General features: G+C 50.7%; 1 protein-coding gene across 5 annotated transcripts in view; it reads right to left on the bottom strand.

Annotated features, from left to right (window-relative positions):
• Nucleotides 1–22,987, bottom strand: part of CLSTN3 (calsyntenin 3) — a 33,041-nt gene that overhangs the window by 1,157 nt on the left and 8,897 nt on the right. For all 5 annotated transcript variants that reach the window (XM_008539145.2, XM_070620617.1, XM_070620614.1 and 2 more), the window contains 16 exons: nucleotides 21,813–21,935; nucleotides 21,181–21,376; nucleotides 19,373–19,581; nucleotides 18,968–19,117; nucleotides 18,524–18,709; nucleotides 17,771–18,052; nucleotides 16,783–16,895; nucleotides 14,040–14,202; nucleotides 13,398–13,454; nucleotides 12,505–12,662; nucleotides 12,221–12,369; nucleotides 7,775–8,001; nucleotides 7,306–7,476; nucleotides 6,339–6,484; nucleotides 5,968–6,103; nucleotides 71–273 (listed from right to left, as the gene is read on the bottom strand). In XM_008539145.2, the coding sequence (XP_008537367.2) occupies nucleotides 71–273; nucleotides 5,968–6,103; nucleotides 6,339–6,484; nucleotides 7,306–7,476; nucleotides 7,775–8,001; nucleotides 12,221–12,369; nucleotides 12,505–12,662; nucleotides 13,398–13,454; nucleotides 14,040–14,202; nucleotides 16,783–16,895; nucleotides 17,771–18,052; nucleotides 18,524–18,709; nucleotides 18,968–19,117; nucleotides 19,373–19,581; nucleotides 21,181–21,376; nucleotides 21,813–21,935 (2,669 nt within the window). The remainder of the gene's footprint in view (nucleotides 1–70; nucleotides 274–5,967; nucleotides 6,104–6,338; nucleotides 6,485–7,305; nucleotides 7,477–7,774; nucleotides 8,002–12,220; nucleotides 12,370–12,504; nucleotides 12,663–13,397; nucleotides 13,455–14,039; nucleotides 14,203–16,782; nucleotides 16,896–17,770; nucleotides 18,053–18,523; nucleotides 18,710–18,967; nucleotides 19,118–19,372; nucleotides 19,582–21,180; nucleotides 21,377–21,812; nucleotides 21,936–22,987) is intronic.

Raw genomic sequence — 22,987 nt, 5'->3', positions numbered from 1 at the left:
AGGAATCTGCTGTGTTTGCTCCAGTGGAATCTTGACTCTGTAGACCCCCCCACTCCCCAGGGCCACTCACCTCCATGGGGTTCACAATGATGGTGAGAGCTGAGTCATCCCAGAAGAGGTCAGGGTCCTTGGGGTCACTGGAGGCCCCTGGGGGCCCTCCAGCCCCCGAGACACGGCGGTGAAGGGAATGGATGCGCACGAGGCCCAGGATGACCATGAGCACCAGGAAGCCCACACACACCACAATGATGAGAGTCGCTGCACTCGGGACCACTGTGGGGAGAGCATGCGGTGGGGAGACATCCACCAAGCACACCTGAGGGGACTCACACAGGGACGAGCAGGGGAGGGGAGCCTGGGCAAAGGGAGTCCCCAAGTAGGAGAAGATAGGATCCAGGTTGGCCCAGAAGTGGGGACTACCCTGTAGAAGCTGGAAGAGAAACAGAGCCCCACAGGGAAAGGAAGGAGACCAGGAGGGAAGGGGACAGGAAAAGGGTTGCTGCTAGGGCCAAAGGGACAGAGTGACAGAGGGAGGGAGGTAGGCAAAGGGAGATGGGCAGTGGGAGGAGAAGGGCTCCCAGCACAATGCTGCTGTGAGCAGCCCTGTTCTCAGGGGACAGAGGGCAAGGGTCAGAACCTGCCCATGTCATTCTGCCTGTGCCTTCCCCAGGGACCACTCAGCCTAGGAAGGAGAGCCCCGTGCCCAGTGAGGAAAGGAGAGAGGCAGCCACACGGGCTTGATGGTGCAGGAGGACATTCCTTCCTCCTGCATCCTAAGAGGAGAAGCGGCCGGGCCTGGCTTCCAGAAGACGGTGCTGGCACGCAAGGCTGGGGGACAGGTCCAAGGGGCAAGGAGGAGCACCTTCATTTACCCACCTCGACTGAGCTCTTTCCTGCTCAGTGACACCTCTCTTCTCCTTGAGGGCTTGGGGCTCCTGGACGTCTGGGGCATCTGCTCCTCCCAAATCTCCCCCCGACGTATACCCACCTCCTCCATGGCCCTGTCACGCCTCCGGCCCTGCAGCCTCACTCTGGTGCCCAGGTTCAGGGGGACACAGACCCTGAAGGGCAGTGAGACCCAGGAGGGCATGTGCACTCTCACTCGGACCTTAGAGCTGAGGGTGGCAAAGCAGGTGTGCATGCACAGGAACATGGCCAGGAAAAACATATGGGCACACAGCTGGAAAACGGTTGCCATACCCTGCACCCGTGCCAGGCCTCTGCCAGCCTGCACACCTGCCTGCATCAGCCACCTAGCAGCCCGCTCACAGAGCAGGATCAAAGGGATGCGTCTGAGGGTCTCCAGCAAGGCACAGCAGAGCCATATGTGCAGCGTCACCCAGCTCCCTGCCAGCTGGGCAGACCAGGCAATCCCCTGAAGGAAGACGTACATACCACAGATGTGGGCTGCGAGGGCCACAGAGCAAGCAGCCATGAGCACAGCCCTGCCCACCTTCTGCACACACACATATAGCACTCGGAGAAGCAGGACGAGAGCCCAGAGCCCCAGGGACAGCAGGCGGAGGTAGAGACCCCACACAGGCGCCCCCAGGCCCAGGGCCCTCACAGGCAGCTGGGTCACTACACCCCACATGGGTGCACAGCCCTCACCACTGTTGGCACACACAGCAATGCACCCACCCACTGTGAGGCCCAGACCCTGGGCCGCCTCGTTGCTGAGAGACTATTACAACTACACATGTCCCACACGCATACACATCATGTTCCAGCCCACATATATCTCCCAATCCCGAATTTACCCACAGCCTCTAAGACTCACACTTCAAGAGACAGAGCAGAATGTAGAGAAGAACATAGCATGGGAGCCTCCACACCTTGCTGCATACCCCTCCTCTCCAGCAGCCAGCACACACACCTGCCATACACTCCGGGGCCAACCAGGTATGTGGAGAATGCCCTGCCTGAGCAAGTACACTAGCCCCACACCTCCCTGAGACTGCCTGAGGGCTCTCTGCCAAGTTGGTCTCCAACCTGATCTGACTTATAGCCCACTTGGAGCCACTTGCCAATGATTGCCAACTCTGCTGAACAGGGCAGGCAGGCTCCCTGGGCACCGGCTCCAGGGAAGAGATGGGCCTGCTGGATCAGCATTTCTCAACTGCCTTGGCATGCGGGGAGGAGGGAAGAGGGCAAGAGAGTTGCCCTTTCTGCCCATCTACAGGAAATAGTCCCTCCCAAGTCTCCAAGTCAATGGGTAAGATCCAGGGGCAGTGACCCCACCAGCAGATGGCCCCTGCAGCTAAGCCCGGGGCCCAGAAGGAGTGGAGAGCCCCCTCAGAGTGGAGGCCACAGCAGGGGAACCTACTCTAGAGGTACAATGATGACAAGCCAATGGTTCTGGTTTGTGCCTTAATCAAATGCACGTGTCCCTCTGAGCCCCTGGCCCGGGGAGGAAATGACAAGTTGATTGCCAGGAATAAGAAATGACCACAGGAAAAACAAAATGCAGATGTTCCCTCTGTAGGCAAACAAGTATGGTTAATCAGTTTAAAATGAGCCAGGAGGCCAGGGAGATGGCAGGATTTTTAAATTAGCTACAGACAAAAATCAAGAGTTTAAGTACAATCAACCTTTCTTGCTGCATTAGAGCCGAGCAGCTAATTCTGGCCTTGAATGACCTCCGGAGCCACCATGACTGGGGTTTAGCAAATGGCCCACGGGAACTCCTGATTCATGTGATTGTGAAGACACTGTGGAAAGCCCTGCCCACAGCCCTGCATGGCACCTCTCTGTGAAGAGCCTCAGGGGGAACTTCCTGCTGTTCTCAGGCCCAGGGCTTCTCTTGAAATACTGGTTGGCCCCTATCATATGCCTTTCATAACGCCTTAGCTCAGAGTCAAAGGGTGGGTCCACTCTAGCAACTGCACAGCATCTCCTGGGATGTATTTTGTGAACTGACTTTGTTCCCTGGCTTCCTCTTATTCTTCTTTCATCATTGTCCCTTCCTCCTCACTTCCTAACTCATTGTCTATTTTCATCCTACTTCGTTGTAGGTCTTTCTGCAAAGCCTTGGATACTTGTAGGAGACAAAGTAGGGAAATGGTTCCCAAACTTTGCTGCACACTGGAATCACCTGAGGATCCTTAGAAACCACTTAGGCCTGGCTCCCACCCCCAGACAGCCTGATTTAACTGGTATGGGGTGAAACCTAGGCACCAAGTGTCTTTACAGCTGCCCCAGTGATTCTGATGTGCATCAAAGTTTGGGATGACTGGATAAATATTGTCTTCATCATCTCAGCTCACCCTTCTCAGATAACTTCATTCTCCCTAACCGTAAACACCCCAAACCAACCACCCACCCCCAATTTTCAAATTCTCATTCCCTCTCATGCTCATCCAAAATCCCTTCTACCCTTCAAGATCCAAGCTCAAACTCTACATGAGCCCCAAAACCTTCCCTGGCTGCCCCAATTCACACTGCTCTCTGTCTGGTGTGCTTAGGAGCTTCAGAGAAATGAACCTCCTATCTCATTGGAGGGCATTAAATCTCTTACTGCTACTGCATGGTTAGAGTAATTTGAAATTGCAAAGCCATAATCCTGTAACACCACTCTTAGGGTTGGGAGGAGAAGGGGAAGGAACACCTTGAGAGTCAGAAAAGGCATATGGAACAGTTTTTATCAAGTGGATCTCCTGGTAAGCTTAAGAGATGTCAATCACCAATGCCCTTAGGTGAACTATCAACTCCACACCCTACTCAGGCCAAAATGAGGGCAAAAGCAAAGGCAGGCTGCTGCTCTCAATTGGAATCTCAGAGCAAGCTTGGTTGGCTTGGACATCAGCTCAGAACAGCGGCTGGGGAGGTGGTGTTCACTCTGGGGACGTGAGACAAGGGCAGCACTCACAAACCCCAGGGCACCCCCAGGCAACTGCAAGGGACAAGGGGTGTGAAATGCCAGGCCAGTGAGTGCAGGGCAGCTGGGTGCTCAAGGGAGGAAGCTCTGGACTAGTTAGAACAGGGATTCTCCCATGGGGCCTCATACCAAAAAAAAAGCAAGGACTGAGAATCTCACCAGGTCCAGCAGCAATGCCAACCCATGTCTACCTCGAGCCTAACCTGAGTAGCAGGACCCAGTGTCCAGCCAGACAAGGCTGAGCGGGTTGATTCCCAGGGAAAGAACTGGAGAAAGAGCTAGGGAATCATGAGGAAAAAAAGAGCTGACCCCAAAGGTCTATCTAACAAAAACAAAAACTATTAGTTTTCTCAGCCGTCTCTAAAGACGGTATGCAACTTGGTTATGCCTTAGACTCCCTCCTCACTACTGCCAAGTGAATCACAGTGAAACACTCAAAAAGGCCTCTCTAGTTGTTTTCAAAGAGAGTAAGGAAGAAGGGAGCCATCCCGGAGAAAAGGAAACACAAGCTGGCAGCCAATGCCAAGGAGAGGACACCAGACTAAATCAGGGGCACCAGGGAGCTAGCCCGAGTCAAAGAAGCCCTCGGGAGCTCCCCCAAATTAGGTTCAACTATAAAGTAATCAGACTGAAAAAAAAAGCATCAAACATAAACAGAGAGGGCACGGAGGGCAATGTTAGTACACAGGGTCTGGAATGCTGGCTCCACCACTTTCTAGCTGTGTGATCCTGGATAAAGTACATAACCTTTCTGGGCGTCTACTTCCTTGCCTTCGCAGGGGATAATTCTAGTACCTATTTCATTTCTTGTTTGTCATGACTAAATGAGTTAATATGTGTAAAGGCCAATGAGCGTGGTGCCCAGCACACACTGATGTGTCCGCTCTTCTTATTATTACATGTGTTGAGTGAGGGCTGTGCTTTCAGGGGAGCGTTTGCTGACCATGAACTTCTTCCAAGAAAGCATTCTTGGAACTCCTTAGGGAATTGCCTTCGGAGCCTGTGAAATACCTTTTGACTTTTTTCCAAAAGTGACAAACCTGCGCCCTTTGAGAGTGGGTTTTACGTGTAAAAACTTAAAATGCTATCCAGAGCCAACTCGGACAAAAGTGGATGACAAAGTTGGGTAACACGGAACTGGGCCAAAGGAAAAGTGTATCTAAAAAGCAACAAAAATACATGCCTCTCATAAATTGGCTTTGAAAGCAATTCTAAAAAGGGATTCCAAAAATCATCTTCAGCAACATCAGAATCATTCTGCAGTTTTTAACAAGGTGGAAGAAGACTCGTTTTGTAATATTAGGTATAAATATGAGGTTACAAAACAATTTGATCCCGACTTTGTAAAAAGAAAAAGACTGGAACATAATCTATCATCTTAACAATGGTTTCCTCTCTGTGATGGAATCATGGCTGACTTTCCTTCCTCATACTTGTAGTTTGTAGTTTTTCTACAACTTAGCAACTCTTACATCGGGGATTAAAACACTTCATCCCTGGTGCAGGAGCACGGCCAGGGAAGGAGGCCTTTGGAGGGCAGCTCTCCCTCGGGATGTAATACTTTGCATATTTGCATATTCTGTTGTAGAAAGTCTTAAGACTTTATAGATAGCACATAATTATACACATAATAGCACCAACATTCTCCTTGAGGACACAGACTGTATGTATCCTACAATTCTCTCATATTCCTAATAGCACTTTAGGACAGTGCTAGTACACAGTAGGTGTTCAATAAATAAATACTTGATAGCTTCACTACAGAGGATCCCTAGATTGAGGGCTAATTTGATATTGTTAGGGGAGGGCAGCAGGAAAAAAAGGTTCTTAAACCCCACACTGACTTTAGGATTCCAGGCACGAGTGCTCCTGCGACGACACAGGCTCACCTTCTTCACGGGAGAAAGTTAACGCTCCAGGGGGACCAGGGGACCGGAACACAGTCGCCAGTTAAGTCAGGTACACAGGGAACAGACCGCACTGCTCCATGCCTGTCCTCCCCTCCCCGTGGTGGAGAGGGAGGATGCCAGCACTCAGCCCACTCCCTGCCACCAGCCCCTCCCTGCCTGGCCCCGCGCAGCCTTACGTACTGGAGTTTCGGTGGGAGCTGGCCAGGCTGTGTCCAGCCATCTCAGGCGGTGGCTGGTGACCACGGTGCAGGAACTGCTGGGAGCTGAGCACATGGCTTGGGTGGGCAACTCGGTTCATGCTGTGCAGCACGTTGACCTGGGGAAACGGAGGGCTCACTGGGCACACACATCTCCCAGGTTCGACCCCACCTCTCTAGAGCCCACCTTTTAACCACTGCCCCACAGCTTCTCCTCCTTCTCCACCCACCGCCAGGCCCAGGAGTCCTCCAGGCTGTAATTTCCATTCCCACCAACTCTCAGTTTGAGTCCACTCCACCCTGGCTTCTCGTCAGTGGGGGATAGCTGTGGAAGGAAGGAACCTCTCTAGGTACCTCCACAATGAATTCATTGCTGGAGTAACGACCATTCATTTCCGAGCAGGAAAGCCGAAATTTCCTGGCATAAAGAGCAGCTCCATGTCGCAGCCGATAACGGGCCTGCCTCAGGATCTCTTCATACACAGTGATGCTCTCCACCCCTAGAGGAGGAGGACGCAGCTCAGTGCAAGAGCCAACAAAGAGGCTGGGACAGGACCCTCTCTCCCAGACTCCCACCAGTGCAGAATCGGTTAGTCCCACCCCTCAACAGGGGGTGACCTGAGTTCTCAGAAGAGATGCTCCCCTCCACCCCACTGCCTGCTCTCTGACTGGAGTCTCCATTTCCTGCTCTGCCCTTCTCTAACAGCTCTGTGGCTTCTGGGTAGGGATGGAGAGAAGGAAAGAAGGACACCCTGCAAGATAGAAGGGAGGCACAAGCAGGAGGGAAACAGAGAGGGGGAAATACAGAAGTCCTCAGTGAGGCTCTGGAAGGGAATGGAAACAGGAGGGAACTGGTTAGGCCCATCTTCTCTCACCCTCCCTTAAGGAGGGTCCTTTGGAGAAGAGTAGGCTTCCTTTGGAAGCTACCAGATCATTACTGCTATTCATTATGAGACGAGCACTTGACTTAAAGCTATGGTGTGTACATAAGATGAGTGAGACGGGAGATAGAGAAGATGGCTACTACCAAACAGCTAGATGATAAGAAAGCTGGTCAGAGAAGACTGAGCGAAAGGAGGAGAGGAACCAGGAGTGGCGATGAGCCTGGCTGTAGAGAGAAGCAGGAAGGAAGAATCATTTGGAGCCTAAACCCCGGCACACCTCCTCTAGGGACAATCTGGAAGCCAGAAGATCTTCCAGGCTTGGAAGGTGAAGATGGCACTTGGCCACATCCCTGGGCCTGGAAGGAGGACCCTCTGGATTTCCCAGATAGTTGATCATGGGGGAAGGCAGAAGAGGTGAGTTCTCAGGCCCCACTGACCAGCAATGGTGAGGTAGGCAGACGTGTTGGTGAGCTCCAGCCCTCGCTGCTGCAAGGATGCCATGTCCAAGAGCAGGCTTTCCCGTTCAGGGTCTAGGTCATCCCCCACCAGAGAAATTTCACAGCCGTCCAGGTTGTGCACGATCTCATCCGACATGCGTGTGTCTGTCACTGGATGGAAGAGAGTCAGGATCTTGGTCAGAGCTGAAGGGCTCACCTCATGGCCATTCTTCTTCCCCTTCCAGGGTCATTCTCTGAGAGCAGTCAGCATCATTTTCAAGAACATCATTACTCAACAATTTCCTTCTTGAGTAATGGGCCTCCTACTGGGTCTACGTCCTAATGGTGAATGGCCCTAATCAAGCAAATGCAGTACGAAGTCTGTCTCATATCCTGCCCCAGATTTTCTCCCTCACACTGGTTCAGACATGGGCCCCTTCTCTGGATGATATCCTGGGGTTATCCTTACCTGTGCCCTGCCAACTCTCATCCTTTTTGGCCTCTACTTGGTGAGAAATGGAGCAAGTGATTTGAAGATCGGGGAACAAAGGGACCCCCTCGGGTCCCTCAAAGTCCACAGCTGGGCGGGCAAAATGAGCAGTGCCAGTCAGCAGGATCTGGGGGGCGTCAGGCTGAAGTACCACCACGTAGCCCTCCACGTCGGGGATGGAGACACAGGATTCTTCACTGAAGCACCTGTATGAGAAGGCGGAAGAGAGGCAGCTTGTGACCCCAACACTCTCTCCCTTATAATCCATATTCTGTTTCATCCCTCTGGGCCTTCACCTCTACAACAGAGCACCTATGTCAAGAAGGGTGAGGGAAGGAAAGGGGGATAGTGTCTCTGCACCACCATGACCACCCCCAGCAGCAAAGCTGGAGGGGGGATACCCTTTCCTGAGAGGATGCCACAGCAGGAAAGAGTCAGGGACAGAAGGTCAGACAACCTTGACCTATCGTGGTGATCACATCACCATTGCCCTCCCCAAGGTTACAGAACATCTGTCAACCTTTATTTTACAAATTGAACTTACAAAAATCTATATACATATACAGTTCTTTATCCAGGAGATTTAAATTAAAAAGTGTATTCACTACAATATCTGACAGATATGTGCCAAAAAATATTCAACAAGAAAAGTGGGGTGGGATGGGGTGAGGGGGGCATGTCAAAGGATGTCCTCCTCCTTGGTGTGTCTTCCATTCATTCCCTTCAATATGAGAGAAACACACTTTGGTAGGTGAGCTACTCTGACCTTCTCGGACCTGCACTGGCCATCCCATGAGTCCTCACTGATCTCGGGGCCAGGACAAACTCTCCCCAGAGCACTCAGCCAGGCCAGACCAACCAACAGCACAGCCACTCAGGAACATGCCCCCAGGATCACCTCAAGCCCCATCTTTTGCTAATTAATAATAATGACACCTCTCCTCATAGCACTTGCTGGTTTATGAAGCATTTGCTCATATTTTTCTCATTTATTTTAATCCTGCGGAATAGGGATAAAAAAAAAAACCAAAGCTCTTAGGTCAATCATCCTAGCCACACAAGAAATATGTGTCCCAGTCAAGGCTCAAACTCATTCTTCTCATTCCAAGTCCACAATCTTCCCACTAAACCACAGCCACCATATGGGGCCTGGGTTTGTGCCAGTCAAATTTATAAAGAAGTGCCCCCTTGAACGAACAGTCTTCACAGGGGAGTTGGTAATTCAGGAGCAAGGACTAAGGTCCATATGGTTGTGCTAACTGAAATGATTGTGCTGAGCCAACTGTTATTAGTGCTCCTGAGCATGCCCAGCTTGACTGCTGGAGCCAAAAATGAGAAGGCACAGCCTCAGCAGATATGATGAGCTCAGAGTCCCTGAAGTTATCAATGCCTATGACTTGCTGCGTTCCTCTACCACAAGGAGTGGGGCCTAAGACAATCTTCACTGTCATTTAGAGAGGCCCAGATCAAAGCCTCTTGGGAAACAACCCCAGCTGACCCTGGAGCACAGGCTCCCACAGACATTCCCACTGCGATGAGCAATCCAAAGGGAACCCAAAAGGGAAGAGGGGGCTGTCTCTGACTTGAAGACACTAATGATCTGGAGAGATTAGATATGGCACACAACTCTTAAAACAAGGGCAAACACGGTCACCCTCATATGAACGGAACAAAGAAAACCCATGAGAGTTCAGAAAGGGAGAGGTTATTTCTGGTTAGGATGGGAATGGGAGGTCTGGCAAGGGAGGGTAGGGATAATCAAGAAAAGTAGAAAATGAGCTAGCCTTTGAAGGAGAGTACGACTTTGCTAGGCAGAAGGTGAGGAGCATACTAAGGAGAGTAGAGGAACACAAGGCAGGAAAGGCTGGGGCCAGATGGTTGAGGGCTCTGAGTGCAATTGGTACACAGTGGGCGAGAGGAAGTCATTGACGTCATCTTCATCAGGGGAGTGTGAGAATGAAAATCCTGACTTAAGATCACTAACCTAGCCTCAGTTACTCACTAACTGAGTTAGAATACTAGAGATAGGTCAACTAGTGAGGAGGCTACGGCAATAGGCGAGGTGAGAGGTAATAAGAGCCTGGGCTGGAGTGGTAATAGCAGAAATGGAAAAGAAGGAGACAGACTCCAGACACCTGGCACAGAGGAGGGATCTAGGGGACCTGGCAACTAATGGGGCATGGAGGATGAAGACAGAGAGGAATCCAAGATGACTCAGAGGTTTCAAGCCCGGGTGATTGCAAGGACCAAGACACCACTACAGAAATAGAGAATTCAGGGGGAGGGGCTAGTTTGGGCATTGAAGTTCGTTGCTTCAGCTTCAGCTCATTTGTTTGAGGTGCTGGCAGAACATCTAGATAGAGGTTATAGGAAGCAGCTAGAAATTCAAGAGCTATGGAAAGAGGACAATGCTAAAGATAAAGATGTTGTAGCCATCTGTTCAAGGGTTAATGCCACGAGTAGAGGGTCTTTCGAAGAAAGAGATCACAAAAAAACCCTTAGGGAAAACCTGCATTGACTGAATAGTTGCATAAATCTGGCTTTAAACAGGCAGAGGTCTAAGAACTAACTAAACATTGGAAGTTAGGGAAGCCACGCGGACCAGGGCAAGGCTATGCATCAGAGAAGGGAGGTGCTACTAAGTATCTGTTTCTCTCTGTCTTACACACACACACACACACATCTATATTTTCTCCCACCACCTTGAGGAAGTTTTAGGGTAGCACTAACCACCTGGAAGCCCTGAAAGTGGAGAAATGAGAGCTCTCTCTTCCTTAACCTCATAAAGAAAACAACAAGGCCCCTTCTCTCTACTAAAGAACCAAAGTCAGGCTCCCAGTCCTTGGATAAGCTCTTCCCTGGGCCTGAAAGAGGCAGGAGGAATTCAAATGAGCCAGTTAACAGAGAGGATATCAACTCCTCCCACTGAGGGCAGCCTCTTGCAGAGCTCCACCCTAAGCGAAAAGACAGAGCCCACCCTTCTGAGTGGTCCTGAGCAGACCAAAGCGGATGAGGCAACCACTTGGTCTCTGAGAGATTAAGCTCTTCATAGCTGGATGGCAGCCCTTTAACAAATAGAGTCCTGACTAGACCATGGTGGGGTGCACACTCAGCTCTGACCCACACCCACGGGACCTCATCTACCTGTGGCCTTCAGGTCCACGCCATGACCACACCATTCCCAAAAGCCCTGTCGCTGCCTTCCAGGGCTCTGATTGTGAGGGCTGATGGCCATGCCCAGGCACTGGCTAGGGCTGAGAGCCCTCACCTCTCTAAACCCACCCTTCCTAGGATAGGGACAAGTCAGAGATGTTCATTTTCATATAGCTTACGGAGAAACCGAGGCAGAGTAGGGGAGAAGAGAATGTTTACTCAGGAATCCTGACTGCTATACTGTGTAATTCACCCAATAGATGGCAGTGTCTCCTAAAAACTGCCCTGTAAACCATGACAAGGGGTGAAAATGCCTTCATATAACAATAGCCAACATCCGCAGAATAGGCACGCCGCTGGCCACTGGATCTGGATTATATCACGTAGTCTTCATAACAGTTCCGTGAATTAGACTTTATTGTTATTCCTGCTTTATAGCCTTTGCTCAATGCTAAAAAGCTAGTAAGTAATAGACCCTGTGTTCTTAACTATCAGCTTTCATTACCTCTCAATTAATCCATATTTTTAAACACCTAGTAGACTCAAACCTTGAAGTAATCTACAAGTTTTCTTTTAAAGAATTCAGAATCATTCACTTAGAATCCAGAGGTCAGCAAACTTTTTCCAGGAAGGGCCAGACAGTAAGTATCTTCAGCTTTTGGGGCCGTACTGTCTCTGTCCCAACTACTCAGCCCTGCCATCATCACAGGAAAGAAGCCATAAACAATATGCAAATGATGGGCATGGCTGTGTCCTAATAAAACTTTATTTACAAAAACAGGCAGCAGACCAGATTCAGCCCTGGGGCCACAGGGTGCCAACCCCCAGGCTCAGATCATCCTATGTGACCTTGCAAGAGTTTGATGAACCAAAGTTAAAAGAGGTGAAACAGCTAGATCTATTCGCCCAAGGTCATCCAGGCAATTAGTACTGAGTCAGAAGTAATATCAGATCTCTCGGCTCCCAATCCAGTACCCTCTCTGTCCCACTTTACACATCAGCATAGAGGCACAGAGATTAAAACCCCAAATCCTGGAAACGTGGCTTAGTGGAAAGAGTAATAAATCGGTTATGGGGAAATCTGAATCTAGTCCAGGCTCTTCTACCAACATTGCTATGTCAATTGAGCAGGTCAGTTGTCCTTCTGGGGGCCCCGTCTCCCCAGCCACAAAATGAGGGTGGTGTGCCTAGCCCTGGGTGACATCCAAGGCCAAGGAGTTCTGACACCATCTGGCTCTGCTCCGTGATTTGCCCGCCCCACCCAACACTCACTTGACGGCAGTGGTGAGGCGCAGGGGCCTGACGCCAGGCGTGGCAAAGCGCAGAGTGTTCATGTAAGCCACATGCTGCAGGGCATGGTTGAAGGTCTCCACATCATCCCCCTCCAGGGTGAGCAGGGACTGCGAGGGGTTCACGTGGACCTGGGCCCCAGACATAGACATGGCTGAGAGCAGGATCAGAGGCGGGAGAGGAAGGGAGCAGAGGTAGAGAGGTGGGGCAGGAGTGGGGGCCAGGGGACGTGCTGGGAAGGAGAGGGCTAGAGGAAGGGACGATACCTTCATGCCTTTGCCCAGGCTCTCGAAATCCCTATAGTCCAGCCCCTCCCGACATGCATAGAGGCACTCGATGACCTCACGGCTCTCCAGGCGGCCTGAGCGCACGCTGAAACCAGCCAGGTAGCCATGGAAGTAGTGATGGATCGGCAAGGGGTCTCCTAGGGGAGGAACACAGGAGTGGACGGGAGGTGAGAGGAGGTGAGAAGAGAGGAGGAAAAGAAGGAGCAAAGGGGGCTGAGAGAAAGGGAAAAGACAGAAAAAGCAGAAGGCTTGAGAAAGAAAATGAAAAGGAGAAAGGTAGAAACTGAAAGAAGGAAAGAAGAGAGATGAAGGCAGGAGGGAAGCGAGGCTAAGGCGGAGACTGGAGAAGGCAGAGAGAGAAGACAGAATAAAACCAGGAGGAGAAGAGCGAAAAATAGAAGCAACAGAGATGAGAAAAGCTTCCAGGAGAGGAGGAAAGGGAAGAAGGAAAGCAAAACCAAAGAGAGGAAAGAGGAGACATAACGAGGGAAAGGAGGAGCCTGCAAGAGAGGCACCTTCACAGTGACATGCAAGGAGACCAGGATGAATGTGTGCGAGCTTCATAGATGCCCAGATCTTCCCTGACGGGTGACTGACTCCTGCCTCCTGCGTTCTGCTACATGGAAAGCCAGCAAGAGAACTCCTTTACTTTCCTCTGTAGGCAGGAAGGAACACCCAGGCTCCAGCCAAGCTCCGTCTGGCCTTACGTCTCCAAAGAAACCCTGCCTTGCTGTAGTTCTCAGAGGCTCTGCACCCTGGCGGCATGTGAGGCAGTAAATAGTGAGGCGATAGGACTGGCGATGGAAAAGGGAGCACAGAACAGAAAGTTAAGATGAGAACCCTCTGGTCTCCAGGTTTTATACACAGAGTACCTTGTGTGGTGTCTGTACTGTTGTCTCCTCCCTTTTCCTTCTCTTTGTTCTTTTCCTCTGGAGGGAAAAAAAAGTGGCAGTGAGCTCAGGGTTGTGGGGCCAGATTGACAGAAAGAAGAGGTCTTGCCTGCTCTGACCCTGCCCACAGAGGACTTGCATCTCTCAGCTGAGTCCCAACCCTTCTTTTGTCATGTCTCAATCTCTCTGTTATAGACAAACCCCCAAATATGTTGCTGAGGAAGGACAAGGGCTCTGGTAAGACACACACACACAAAGGCTCCCAGAAGGAAAGAAAAAAAAAAGGAAATAGTTTAAAAGTTGAAAGATTGATGACTCTCTGAAGGGTTACTGGCCTCCTGCAGGGGACCCAGCTGTGGAAATCACCATCGTGATGGAACAAAGTAGGAATGAACTGGCTGACCAGAAAGAGAAATTCTGGTGAAATCTGAGAAGGAAATTCCTCCAAGTCAGAGGTGATGATTAGTTGAATGCGTGGGAGTTATGGGGGCTGTGGTCTCCTCCACCAGAGCTCTTTCTTCAGGGGGATTATGAAGGTCAGGCTGCCCTTGCTCCTTTACCAATCCTCAGCCACTGGAGGCTCTAACCTTTAGTGGTTTCATTAAGAAGTTCAGGAGGACTTACCAGCCCAGCAGGCCCCAATCATGAGTGCAGGTTCCCTTCGGGGCGGGTGGATGAGACCATTGTCATGGATGAGGGCAGGGTCAAACGAGATGCCATCAGCATAGAGTGTGACTGTGGGGAATTCGAGGTTCAAAGTATAGTGGTGCCACTCATCGTCACAGACCTGGGGGAGGAGGATGGGGCAAGAATCCCTCGGTTACTTCATCTTGAGGGAACTAACCAAGGCACTGCCCCATCTCCTGCAAGACAGGGGCCAGTCCCTCATATTCCCAGTTCTAGCAATAGGGTTTACTAGTGAATTGCTGCCTACCCGGTTCAAGGAGTAACATCCTTGCCCAAAATCTATCAAGCACCAACCTAGTATCTAAAATTCCACTCTTCAGGTAAACCTTTAAAACTATAAACATTTCTAAGAGGAGTAACACTATTTTGTGAATGCATTTTTCCCCAAAAATGTATGTATGTATGTATGTCACTGGAACCTCTAAGTCTGTAACCCAACAGGAACCACTAAAACAAACATGCTTCTCTTTGCGGTTTCTCCAGGATCAGACAAGCCGGGGTGGCGGATGGTCAGAAGAATGAGAGGCAGAGAGTTCTCTGCCTTACCAACTTCCAAACACTGGAATTCCTCAAGGTTCAACCTCGACCCTCTTCCCTTTCCTCTGTACACTCTTTTCCTAGGGGTTACCTCCTCTGTGCCTGTGGGTTCAGATGCCATATCTATGCTGACAACTCTAAAATCTGATCCCAGCCCAGAACTCTCCTGTGAATGCTCTGGCTCACCACTTGGTTGTCTTACAGGTATCTCACATTTCACACGTGTGAGATGGAAGTCCACACCCCTTCCCCATCGTCTCAGTTTTCCCTGGGCAGAATAAATGTTCTGCCGTCCGTCCAGTTGCTCAAATGGATGACCTAGGAGACATCTTTGATCCTTCTCTCTCCCTCATCCTCCATGTCCACTCCATCAGTGGGTACTGTCGATCCTAAGGCCAAACAGAACTAAAAGCTGTGGGTTTCTGTTCAGTTCTCTCCATCTCCATTGACACACATCACCCAAATCCTCAATCTTCTCCTATGTACTGTTGCAACAGACTTATCTCTATACTTACACTCATGTCTCTCTTATATTCATGTCTCTCTCCAATACATTCCTCCCATAGTCGCCAAAGTCATCTTCTTAAAATGTAAAGTTGATCAGGCCACATCCCTGCTTTGAACCCTTCAAAAGGCTTCCCATCTCTCATTGGACAAAATCCAAATGAACCCCACCTGACAGAGTCCATTGTACAACCTGATCACTACCCACCTTTCCAATCTCAAACCCAGTCTTTCCCCCTTGTTCACTGCACTCTAATCTCATTGGCCCTCTTTCCATGCTTGGAACATGCTGAGCTCTTTCCTCCCTCAGGGCCTTTGCATCTGCTCTTCCTACTGCCTGGAACACTCTCTTCTCACAGCTATTTCTCATCCTTTAGGACAAGCTTACATTTCACGTCCGTCAGGCCTTCACTGAACATGGGACCAAAGTTGAGTTCCTCCCCCCCCCCTTGCCTCCCTCTATTCTCTACCTTGGTCCCTTGCTTTTCTTTCAGAGAATTTATCACAATTTTTCATTCTTATATTTCTACTTACTTTTTAAAAATCTAGATCCCCAACTAAAACGTAAGCTCAATGAAGGCAAAGATTTTGTTCCATCTTATACTCCACTGTATCTCCAGAACCTAGCAGAATGACAGGGTATTGATATTTAATAAATATTTGCTGAATAAATAAGAGCAAATAAAAGAAAAATAGAAAGAGCAATGTTACCAATATTAGCAATGTAGGGGAAAGATCAAGAAGCGGCAAAAGGCAGAATATCTCTTTGAAAGAATGCCACAAAAAGCAAAAGCTTTTGTAGACAGCCCTCAATTCTCCAGTTTGTGGATTTTCTGGGCCCTTCATTTCCCCTTCTCTCTCTTCCACTTCCTGCCTTTTTTCAGCCATTTGCTTACTCAGCCACTCCACCAAGGCTTGCAAGAAAAATAGAAGGAGATGGAACCTCAAATTAGTCCCCGCTGGTCCTTGTGGTCAGCTTGGAGAATGAATAAAGAAGAGGCTAGAATTGTTGGCTCATGAGAGGATTTTTTCTTTTTCTTTTTTTTTGCCCATTTTTATTTGTCCCTCATAATCATGGATAATAATACTAAGAATTAAAATGTATAGACTGCTTTTCAGTCTATAAAGGACTATTACATCATTTTATCCTACAACAACCCTGGGATACAGAATCCCTATTATCCCCATTTAATAGTCAAAGAAACTTAAGTTTAAACATATTGACCAAGATTTTATGACTAGTAAGGTCCCCTGGCAGGACTTAAACCCAATCTGTGTCCCTCAGAATTACTTATATCCTTGATTACAACATGCTAACTGCTTGGAAGTCAGGGACAAATACTGTTAAAGTTCTAGATAAGAAGGAAATGAAATAAAACCAGGGGGAAAGAGCTAGTTGATTAGGTTTGACGTTAGTAGTAATTTGTTTTCCTTTTAGTCCAGGAGTGCTTTCTGCAGGAGACAAGACTTGGAAAAAGAGAACAAGAGAACCTGGGGGTACAACGATCAGGAACTGAAAGTGGAGAATGAAAGAGGGGGCATAGGGCGACCTCAAAAATGCCATGCCCTGCCTAGGACCCTCCTTCCCTGAAAGTAAGTTACATCACCCAGCTTTCCCTGGAGCCTCGCACCAGCTCACCTGCTCCAGCTTCCAGAGGAACTTGACCGGGCGGGCACTCTCAAGCAGAGGCCAGTAAAGGAAGGCAATTCTGCAGCCATGGACGGTCAGTGAGTAGTGAGAGAAGCCATCCTCTGAGGAGAGAGGGTGGAGATGGGGGTCAAACACAGGGCCTGAGGCAAGTACATGTTCAAAGCACCAGGAGGGAGAGGAACTGGATTCTTTTTCCTTCCAGGTGCGCTCTTACTCCTGCATTCTCTTACTCCTGCATTCTCTAGCGTCTCCTCTCTCTCAGTCTCTCTCTCTCTCTCTCTCTCTCTCTCTCTCTCACACACACACACACACACACAAACAAACACACACACACAGAGTCCAGCCCAGGTGACAACTAGGGCTTCTCAGACATCTGAGAAAGGGGCTGGAGGGGGACACTGGCCAGCCTGCTTCCACCCAGATCTTTATTGGTCCTTTGGTTAATACAAACATCATGGGTGACAGTCCTTTTCAGGTCAAAAGAAATGAGCTCAGAAAAGTGGCAGAAATGGAAGAGCAGGTCAAAGCTGAGCCCTCCCTGGAAAGATGTGCCACTGCAGTGGAGGGAGGAGGGGTACTTAGAGATGAGCCAATGAGCCCTTATAGCAGGAGGATGGGATGGTGATGGAAGAGAAAGAATGGGGCACACCATTATCCAGGCCTTTCCATCGCAATGGAGGGGCTTTAATGGGAGTAGATTTGGGGGCACTCTACTCCATGTGGGATGCAGGGGGATTGAGCAACTGCAAATGAGAACAGCAATGAGCAGTCCCACTACACTCTGAGGGCAGTAGGCTCTCACCTTGTCATGTTGGGAGTCAATCACAGAATTTGAGGGAGCATCAAACCCAACATTGCCATCTTACAAATGAGGGAGAGCAAGTGACCCATTCACAGTAAAAGACTGCCCAGTGATAGAGGCAGGACACAAAGCCAGTGTCCCCACTCTCAGACCAGCACCCTGAGGAAGGCTCACCATTTTGCACAGTGTTACACACGATGGTTTCCTCTTCCTTCTTGCCCTTGTTGGGAGTTACACCATGTTTCATCCAGAAAGACAGGGTAAAATGGTCACTGAGGCTGTCCTGGGGCCCAGAGCCCAGCCCAGCTGTGCCACCCAAGGGCACCTGCACAGCTTGGGTGCCATTGAACCAGTATATAAGGCTGCTGTCCTGGCTGTAATGCACTGAGAGTCCCGCCGTCCAGTTGGCATTGGGGCCAGGCATGGGCAACAGATCCACCTCCCCAGTGGCAGCACCTGCAGGAGCCCCAGAGGGCACGAGAGTCAGAGCGGGGAAACGGGAAGCAGGCAGGGCAAGAGCGACTGATGGGAAGACTGATGGAGACTACAGCTAGTCTCACTGACTCTTCTGGCCTTTCAAAGACAAGAGAGGGATAAACTTCTCTTCTAGGAATAGCTTTCCAACTAACTCAACCCCTTTTCCAACTCTTCATCTCTCCCTACCATTGTTCCACAAAGTACCTGGTAACTGTCTTGTGCTACAATTATGCATCTTTGCCAATGACATATTTATTTGCTTTTTGGGCCACGAGAGCTAACTACCTGCCACAACCACTGTGGATGTATGCACTCTGGATGGACAAAGGAAGATGTAAGAAGGCAGATTCTTAGGAAACAGGCAGAGGAGGATCAGGCAGAGGCTGGGTGGGAAGGGGCAGGCCTGGGGTGGGGAGGTGGGCGAGGCGGCAGGGGAGCAGGCACACCCACCACAGAGTTTCCGCAGTGCCCGCTCTGAGTAGTTGTCTCGGTCACAGCCCTTGGCCACATGGCTGGTCTGCAGCTCTATGGTGGCCTGAATGTTCCAGAGAGGTTCATCACACGTCTCCAAGCGGATACCAGGGAACAAAGCCAAGCTCCCAGCGCCTGGTGCATATTCAATCCTTTTGTTCCAGCCTGCATGGGTGAGAGGGAGAGGGCGGTGGACAGAGAGAGAAGGGTAAGTCAGCCCCTCCTATCCATTCCTCTCTTGCCACTCCACTGGCAGTCTCAGGCTCCTAGGAAAATGGCCGGCCAGGGTGGAGAGCTATAAGCCTGACTCCAAATATCCCTCCCCTGCCTCCTAGCCTAGCCCCTATGATTGTCAAAGGGACAAAAAAGGAGACCAAGGTAAAAGATGTTTCACAAGATGGGTCACTGAGCTGAGCTCCTCACCTTGCCAGCTGGGTTTACAGGTGGGCTTCACCTGGATCTCAACCTCGGCATCATCTGCCGCCCGCTTCTTCCCGCAGTCGTAAGCCGTCACCGTAAACTTGTAGAGCCTCTCACCACTGTACTGCAGCTTCTCCGTGTTCTCAATGTTCCCTGAGGTGGGGGTGTGGGTGGAGGCGGATAGAGCAGGTCAAGAGCACTAGAGAAATCCCGGGGAGGCAAGGGGAGGGCTCATGAGCTAATTGGGCACGGGTGAACTATGCAGCAGGAAGCGGGGAACAAAGCGTCTGGGACAAAAGCTCCACATCTGAGAAGGAGGGTGTGCAATGAGGATCTGACAGGCAGGAGAAGTGGAGAGCACAGCCCTGGAGTGTCCTAAGGGATGTGGGATGCAGGGGCTGCACTCACCGTCATTGTCGATGAGGAAGGGGGTGTTGGGAGTGAGGATCTCGTAATAGCAGATCTGGCTGTACTGGGGGGAGCAGTCACCATCGATGGCTTCGACCCGCAGGATGCGGTCATACAGCTTCCCCTCCGTCACCGCAGCGCGGTATAGCCGCTCCACAAACACTGGGGCAAATTCATTCACATCATTGACCCGCACATGCACAGTCGCCCTGCAAGTGCCAGAGCAGAGGAGGAACAAGGAAGAGTCAGCCAGCCTCGATACTCCATACCAGACACTCGCCGAGAGGCACCCGTAGGGATCCAGACAGGGAATCAGAGCAGAAGGGAGCCAGTGTGTCCCTGAGCTTGGGGCAGTCAGCACGCTCAGCCCCGCCGCCTGGGGCACCAGGCACCCCAAGAGGGAGGGCCGAGGGAAAGAGCAACTGATGTAGGGGTAAGGAGCAACCCCAGCGGGGGCCAGCAGCTGATGACTTCTGTACAGAACGCTATAGGTTGTGGTGCCAAGACCAGTGGTAAGGCAGAGGATTTTGTGCCCAGCAGGTCTTTCCTTCACAAGTCAGATCTGCAGAGTTAGAGCCAAATTAAAACCAACCATGGGGGGGGGAAGTGGCATTTGTTCAAAAGCCATAAGTCATCTGCCATGAGTCGTACGTGTGAGATGAGTGCAGCCTTCTGCATACGCATGTGCGATGTGCATGTTGGCTGTGGGCCCTCCCTACTCGGGCACCTGCGGGCCAAGCAGAGCTCAGCTAAGCCTTTTGTGCTGAGCCCTGCCCTTAGCCAAGATCCAGGTGCCGGAGGTCCAGAGGCAGGGGTCCTATCTCCAAATGGGAAACTGAGTCACAAGAATGGTTTATCGCTAGTGCCTCTTAGTGGCCCAGGAATCCTGACTGCCAATCTTTCTCCCATTCTCAAATGAGAAGTTAGCTGGAACAGACGTAGGAGTCCTGGGCCCCAGTCTCTTTCATGCTTAGCCATCTCCTGCCTACCCTAACCTAGAGCTGTGCATGTGTATGTTATGTGTGTGAGCGTGGTGCACAACACAAGTAGAGCTGTGCATGTGTATGTTATGTGTGTGAGCGTGGTGCACAATACAAGTAGACTGATGGGGCAATTGGAAGGGATCCAGATGTGTGCTCAATGCACTCATCTTCCTCTTCCTCATTGTAACCCCCATGTACTGAGCCCTTTCCTATGTGTCAGGCACTGTGGTGCATGCTTTGTACACAAACCACCTCCTTTCGTCTTCACAGTAACCTAAAGAGGTAGGTATCTCGGCCAGGCCCAATGGTTAAGTTTGCATGCTCTCCTTCGGCAGCCTGGGGTTTATGGGTTTGGATCCCAGGCATGGACCTACACACCACTCATCAAACCATGATGCAGCAGTGACCCACATGCAAAATGGAGGAAAATTGGCACCGACAGTAGCTCAGCAACAATCTTTCCTAAGCAAAAAAAAAAGAAGATTGGCAACAAATGTTAGCTCAGGGTCAATCTTCCTCACCAAAAAAAAAAAAGTATGTATCATCATTATCCCAATTTGACAGATAAGGAAAAGCAGATCCAGATGGGCTAAGTTGCCCAAGGTCATAAGAGGCAAAACCAAGATTAGATCTCACTGAGTTCTACTGCATGTTTCTGTCACCTTGACTGAAGGCTCCTGGAGGACAAAGACTCTGTCTCTAAACCCTACAAACAGAGAGGGGAGCCGGTAGCTAATCAATGACAGCATGGACAGAGGATGGTGAGCAGCTTGGGAGGAGGGAGAAGAGCCCTGGAGCAGGGGACCGGGACAAGGGCTTCCTCACTTGTGGGACTTCTTGGTGTTGGCCCCGTCAGGGCCCTCGCCACAGTCGTAGGCCTGGATGGTGAAGGTGTGCTCCTTCTGGGCCTCACAGTCCACTGGCTCCTTGGCCCGGATCAGCCCTTCTCCCGTCGCCTTGTCCAGGATCACAGCCTCAAAGGGCACCCCAGACCCATGGAGCCGGAAGCCACAGATCTCACCTGGCAGAGGGGGAGGGAGGGATGAGGCTCCTGCAACCACCTCCAGCGTCTCCTTCCCAGCCTCAGCCTCCCCACCTCGGGTTCCCGCTTCACCTCTTCTCCCAAACCCCGTCAGTTCTCCTGTACATGTGACAGCAATAAGTATCAAACATAGAGCTCCAATCCCAGCTTCCCTGAGCAGCAACCTCTCAGAGCCACCAGGTCTGAGATCTGGCAAAATCTTGATGTGTTTAACCCCTGCCTGGCCACGTACCTCTCTCCCGCTCCCTTTACTCAACCACCATTCTTCAATGGAGCCCATTCTCCTCCTTGAGCCTACTTCTTCCATTTTCCCAAGGTCTCTTCCCCATTTCCTCATTGCTCTCCCTCCCAGGACCTCCCCTCTCCTCCCTTGCCCTCTGTCCTACCCACCTTGCCATGTCCCGACCCCAATTACCTGCATAGCGCAGGGGGGCGTCCTTGTCCAAGGCGAAGAGTGGCGGGTTCAGCAGGACTGTGTTGTCATTCTCCATGACGATGCCCTGGTATTCTGCTTCGATCCATGGCTTGTGCTTGTTGGCTGATGCCCCAGGGAGAGGAGAGGAAGCACTTGTGAGCTGGTACTCTACTCCCACACTACCCTTGTTGACCCAAACCGCCACCAGCATCATCCCCCTTTCCACCCCTGCTGAAGCACCTGCAGGAGGAAGGGCTGAGGACAATAAATCAGTTATTAAAGGAGTCAGAGGGTCTGACTGGGAGGTCACAGCCTTCTCCTACGGCAGGATAGACAGCTTCCATGGCAACAGCCTGCCCTGGGGGGAGGGGGACCACTATCTCCCCTGGGAAACATGGTCAAAGGGTGGAGAATTTTCTTTAGGGATTTCAGGTGCTGGAGAGTGGAGAGTGGGGATGCAGGGAGCAGGACTGGGCCATCAGAAGGCCCTGGGAAAGGGAAGGGATAGATTAAGGGCAGAGTTGAGATTAGGAAAAGAGGAAATCTAGAAGTTTCCTGAGATCCTGATTGTTTATCCTCTCTACCACCACCACCACACCATTTCAGTCCTGATACCTTCACTCTACACTCCCAGCCAAACCCCAACCTAAGGCCATTCTTCCAGAGGTGAGAGGAGAGAAGAGAAAATATATAGGACAGAGGGAGGGGGACAGAGAGGGGCAGGGATGGAGCCGAGGAATCAATGCCAAATGACTGGATCCAGCAGAGCCGACATCCTAAGGGATTATCGAACTGGCCTAGAAACAAATCCCCTCCCTGCTTCTCACCCCCACACCCAAGAGAACACACTCATAACTCATGACATTTCTATGTCCCCCACAAGGCCACCAATCCCCACACTCCCTGAATCCCACATTTTATACAGACTTATGCCTTAGTCCTAATTCTTGCCTACCCCACCACTCTTCCCTTCAACAACCAGCCAATCCAGGATGGATGTGGGACTCATTCAGCCTCCAGATCTCCCCATCTCCTACCAGACTCGGCTCAAATGTGTCTCCTCCCCAGGACCAATCTCCCACTAGTCTGGTGAGGGGCTATGAGGAAGGCGAAGAATGTTCCCTTCCCTTTCCACATCACCTCTCAGCCCCAATCTCCACTGCTTGCTCTATCTA

Source organism: Equus przewalskii, chromosome 5 (assembly GCF_037783145.1).
Source record: "Equus przewalskii isolate Varuska chromosome 5, EquPr2, whole genome shotgun sequence".
In the NCBI taxonomy this organism is placed as follows: domain Eukaryota; kingdom Metazoa; phylum Chordata; class Mammalia; order Perissodactyla; family Equidae; genus Equus; species Equus przewalskii.
The sequence above is the reverse complement of the archived record's forward strand: the minus strand, read 5'-3'. Positions and strand labels throughout refer to the sequence as shown.